This window comes from Prunus mume, linkage group LG4, assembly GCF_029339155.1.
Source record: "Prunus mume cultivar Tortuosa linkage group LG4, ASM2933915v1, whole genome shotgun sequence".
In the NCBI taxonomy this organism is placed as follows: domain Eukaryota; kingdom Viridiplantae; phylum Streptophyta; class Magnoliopsida; order Rosales; family Rosaceae; genus Prunus; species Prunus mume.
The window spans coordinates 15,391,220-15,396,877 of NC_142701.1; the positions used below are offsets into that span (position 1 = coordinate 15,391,220).

General features: G+C 38.9%; 1 protein-coding gene across 1 annotated transcript; it reads left to right on the top strand.

The window, feature by feature from the left end:
* The first annotated feature begins 161 nt into the window (after positions 1–161).
* On the top strand, positions 162–4,747 carry HDG8 (homeodomain GLABROUS 8). Its single transcript, XM_016793727.2, has 10 exons — positions 162–872; positions 1,524–1,641; positions 1,752–1,943; positions 2,079–2,543; positions 2,659–2,760; positions 2,853–3,059; positions 3,247–3,427; positions 3,555–3,823; positions 3,932–4,021; positions 4,112–4,747. The coding sequence occupies exons 1-10, from the start codon at positions 754–756 to the stop codon at positions 4,481–4,483; spliced, it is 2,115 nt and encodes a 704-aa protein (XP_016649213.2). The 5' UTR covers positions 162–753; the 3' UTR covers positions 4,484–4,747.
* Positions 4,748–5,658: the final 911 nt, after the last annotated feature.

Genomic DNA, 5,658 nt, shown 5'->3' on the forward strand with positions numbered 1-5,658 from the left:
TGGAAAGTTGAAATTCGTTGCTGAAGCCCAATGAGGAAGTGACAACAAAACATATTTCCTCACTAAAACTATTAGGGAGATTCTCTCAAGTAAAATTCTCTATTAACGTCGATCTTGTCCTATTATCGTTAGCAAATACTTTTTGATAGTCTTGATTATGCATACACTATTGACATCATCAATAGAAAAGAAAAGAATTCATTTCTTAGTGAGAAAGGGTCTTGTTCATAATGGTGGTCTGAGAGCATCTGAACGTGCAGCCAAGACTTTTACTGGCTTCGCCATTTGGCAATGAAGTTTGGAAAGTCATGTGTCTTCTATATCTGTCTGAAAATCCATTTTTCAGATTTGGAAGTTTTGTTAAAGATAGCACAGAGCCCCTCGATTCTTGTTGACCTCATCCAGTATTTAGCTGTTACTCTTGGGTGTAGTTCATTACTCATTAGGTGTATGAAACCAGAACTGTTTGAAAAGTTTCCATAAAACCAAAATTCATAAGGAAGAAATCCAAGACAACCCAGAATCATAGAAGCCAAATTAACGTAGATATCTCTGTCCTAATTGGGCTAGTTTCGAAATTAATTTGGTGTCCTTATATGGGATTTTGACCAACCTCGGATTTTCATATTTTTTATCTGGATGTTGGTTGGATGGCATGTGTGAATTAATTCCCTGTTAATTTATACTTTCATATATGATGTGTGTGTCTATGAGTTTTGTGTGTGGTTTTGTGTTTTCTTAATGTGGTAGAGAATGGAGTTGCCAAAGGGAAATGCTGGAGTATCAGGTGATGAACAAGAACCATCGAGTTCTCGCAGGGGCAATAAGAAGTATCATCGCCATACTTCTGAACAGATACAGCGACTTGAAGAGTGAGAATCAATAACTGCTTTTTTTTATACCTCAATTCATGTTCACATATAAAGGACAACATCTTGACTTGACCTGAATGTTTTTTTTGTTTTTTTTTGTTTCAGTATCTAATTAGATCATCATTTTCCTGAGATTTGTTTCTTGAAGATTATGGTTTTTGTGGGATGATTTTTATTTGTTTATCAACTTTGTGGAATTGTATTTCTATAGGATGATATACATGTCCAACTTCTGCCTTCTTTACTTCATAACACAGATCTGTTTTTCCAAAAAGAAAACAAAGAGAAGAAAATACATGTGTAGATGTTAAAGACATTTTTGCATGTACTGTCTTCTGATATGTCTGCACTCTCTTCTAAATCTTCTAGTTAGAGATTTTTTTTTCTTCTGACCCTCGCTAGTAATTGGGTGTATATCCCAGATCATTGCTTGTTTTGAAGGTTTTCTTCAAAGATAGACCTTGATCTGCATTCCAAGAAATTCTGTCTTTTATACCTTTTGCTTGAAGGCATATCTATTTCTCAAATCATTTGCTATTTGAAATTAATCCTTGTTATCTACTTTTCACCAATATGAGGCTTTTTCCTTTTTTTTCTATCCCCTTCTTTGTATCACTTCTTCAAATGATAATGGGGTTCTCTTTGGTGAAGATTATTCAAGGAGTGCGCCCACCCCGATGACAACCAGCGTCAACAGCTGAGCAGGGAGTTAGGGCTTGAGCCAAGACAGATCAAGTTCTGGTTTCAAAATAAACGAACACAGACAAAGGTTCTCCATTTTTCTCACTTCGACGACATGCATGCTTAGCAGTTTGTTTTTTCATTTTATTCTATATTGCATGTGTAATGGTGAATCTTTCTGTACTTGGTACATTTCAGGCTCAAAATGAGAGAGCAGACAACACTGTTCTTCGCGTAAATAATGAAAGAATTCAATGTGAAAACTTTGCATTCCGAGAGGCCCTAAAGAATGTGATTTGCCCAACTTGTGGTGGTCCACCGTTTGGTGAAGAAGAGAGGCAGCTTTGTTTGCAGAAACTTCAGCTGGAGAATGCTCAATTGAGAGAAGAGGCAAATATTTAGAACATAAATAATTCCTGTCTATGCACTATAATTTAATCAGATCTTTAATGTAAATTATTGTTCATTATATTTATAGGTGGATTCCCTTTATTGATGTCTAGTTAGGAATATTTTCTTTTGCAGCATGATAAGGTAGCCAGCCTTCTTTCCAAGTATATTGGGAAACCAATATCACATATTGATTCGTTGGCATCCGCTGCTGGATCCTCATTTGATTTCTCACCAGGAAGTTCCATGAACCAAGGGATGGGAAGCCCTCCCCTTAGTCTCAATCCTACCAATCCTGCAGTTGCTAATAATGCTGCATTAGCTTATCAATTAAAAGAAATCCCTGAAATGGAAAAGACACACATGGCAGATACTGCTGCCCGTGCCATAGAAGAACTGCTCAAAAGTTTTGAGATCAATGAGCCCTTGTGGATCAAATCGCCGGGTGACGGGAGATATCTCCTCAACCGTGACAGCTATGATAAGATATTTCCAAGGCCGAACCACTTCAAGAGCTCCAGTGCTCGTGTCGAGTCTTCAAAAGATTCAGGAGTAGTGTCCGTTAGTGCAGTGCACTTGGTTGACATTTTTTTAGACTCCGTTAGTGCTATAACTCTTACTTGCCATTATTTCCTATATATTAAGCAGCCACCACCACCACTCTCTAGTGCTGGTACGATCGAAGAAGTTTAAGCACAATTGTTTAATTTTGCAGAGTAAATGGGAAGATCTCTTCCCTACAATTATCACAAACGCTAAGACGATTCAAGTACTTGAAAGTGGAATGGTGGGAAACCAGAGTGGCCGCCTGCAGCTGGTATGTATAAAGTCATTGTTTTGTTCAGTTTTTAAATTATTTTCCTGTGGTTTATTATGACTAGTCATACAAATCAAATTGCTTTAACACAGATGTATGAACAAATGCACATTCTCTCACCGTTGGTGCTGTCGCGGGACTTCTACTTTCTTCGCCATTGTCAGCAGATTGAAATAGGCACTTGGGTGATTGTGGATGTATCGTATGATTTCCCCAAAGAGACTTCTGCATGTCAAACTCGATCATGGAGACTTCCTTCCGGATGCATGATCAAAGACATGCAAAACGGATGTTCCAAAGTAAGTAGCTTCGTCTCTTTAACCATATAATTACATCTACATGCAGTACTAGCACTAGTTCTGAGAATACGCTTGTCAAGCTAATGGGAAAAGGCCAAGAGAACATCTCAGAATTCCTGTGTTCTTAGTTTAAGACATTTTCTACTTGGAAGAGTCGTGTCATAAATATTGGCTGCATCCATGATAGGTGACCTGGATCGAGCATGTTGAAGTAGACGACAAGACACAAACTCATCGGCTCTATAGAGATCTTATATGTAGCAATGTTGCGTACGGCGCTGAAAGATGGATTGTTACTCTTCAGAGGATGTGTGAGAGATTTGATTACTCAATGGACGAGGTTGCACCTAGTTGTGAATTTGGAGGAGGTAAGCCTGCCAGAAAGAAAAAGAAAAATCTATTGGGTTATGTGATCATATGTCTATTTCTCTTTTCTGTCCTGATCATTTCGTAATGATTTTGAGTTCTGATGAGGACATGTTATCCGTTGTTTAGTGATTACTACGCCCGAAGGGAGGAGGAGCACAATGAAGCTTTCCCACAGGATGGTCAAGAACTTCTGTGGAATGTTGAGCATGGCAGGTAAACTTGATTTTCCTCAATTATCAGAAGTGCACAACAGCGGGGTTCGAGTCTCTGTTCGTAAAAACACAGAACCAGGACAGCCCAACGGCATGGTTGTCAGTGTTGCTACTTCTCTTTGGCTTCCTCTGCCGTCTCATAATGTCTTCAACTTCTTCAGAGATGAGGAAACAAGACTTCAGGTTTCTAACTAATAAAAGGATCCTAATTTTGGTTCATATATTCATTTACCACTAATTAGAGGTTGAAATGTGACCTTAACAATGAGCTTAACTTCATTTGTCTCTCAGTGGGATGTTCTCTGTAATGGAAATCCGGTGCACGAGGTGACTCGCATTTCAACTGGAACTCATCCCGGAAACTGTATATCCATCATTCGGGTAATTTCCTTTCCTTCTCCCAGAGATTTATTTGTCCATGAAATATGGGGAAAACCAAAATTCATTTCATCAATGGTTTTTGTGGAGCAGCCTTTCATCCCTACAGAGAATAACATGGTGATGCTTCAAGAGAGCTACATAGACTCTCTGGGGGCCTTGGTTATATATGCTCCAGTTGACATACCAGCACTCAATATAGCAGTATGTGGTGAGGATTCTTCCAAGATACCCATACTTCCATCGGGGTTCGTAATCTCTGGCGATGGCCATCCCGAAACTGGGCCTGCTGCAAGCAATGGCAGGTCAGGTGGTTCACTTCTTACAGTGGCTTTCCAGATACTGGTTTCCTGCCCCGCATCTTCAAAGCAGCTCAACATGGAGTCAGTGGCAACTGTCAATACTCTTATCAGTTCCACCGTTCAAAAAATCAAGGCTGCTCTAAACTGCTCCGGCTTGGATTAACCTATTAGTTGTCTACCTGTGGCTGCTATGCTAAGAATAAAACTAGTCCGTAGGATTAGGCTGGGAAGTTTTTCTTTGTGACAGACAGCAGCAATGTTAGGCTGTTGTTAGACTCATTTTCAAATTTCATTTTTGGATAATTGGGTATTTTTAAGAGGACATGTTTGTTTTTCATCCATGTAATGACATGACATAGGGGCCTTCCTATTTATTAGGCTGATATTTTATTTTCATTTTGCTACTATAAAATAGATAGCAGCACCATCCACGTGTCGCAAACTCGATAGAACATAGTATCATGTGTTAATCGCCACGTGGTAATACCGTATTACTGTATAATTTCTCCGGCAGTTGGAGCTGCTCACCTCCCAATGGTGAGAAGACCTAATTATATGGTTAAAGAAGCGAAGCTACTCACCTTGGAGCACCCATATGGTTAGAGAGGCCAAGCTACTCGTTGGAGCATCCCATTAGGCACGTCTTCAATCATGCATCCAAAAGAAACTGCTCACAACAGTATTGCTTGGCCTGAAAAATCAATAAACATAATATCATTAGAATTAATCTCCTTTGAATAGACTATGATAATACCAATAACCAACTATTATACCTCATGCACTTATTTTACACTTTTGCTAATTATATATTCTCAATTAATGACACACGCTTTGTTATATTTGGCTATCCAAAACCAATCAAAATAAGACGAGTCCACTTTTCATGTTACCATTTTCCCTTTGCTTCCTTGTTACCTTTCTAATTTATTGACGCATGTCCCTACACTTAACTTCTAACATAACAATGTTAACTCTTTTAATAAAAATAAACTAAAACAAAGCTAATTATTAAATAAAAAAACAAAAACCAACAGCCTACAGCCCCATCCACCCACACAACCTCAGCCAACTCCCCCACCAATCCAACATGGTCAGCCACCCCATCTCGCCGGCGGCAACCCCTCCCCTCCTTGCTGCCAGAAACACCTCATTATCTCAATATCCATTTCTCTCTCTTTCTTTCCTACTTTACCATTTTCTTCCCCAAACTCAAAACCCCAACAACATAGTCAATTTCATCTGTTAAAGCCTCAAACAAGAATGACATTATAGGGCTTCAAAATTGTAGGATGTTTTGTAAAATGAACCATATTATGTTGTAGCCTCAACAACCTCTTC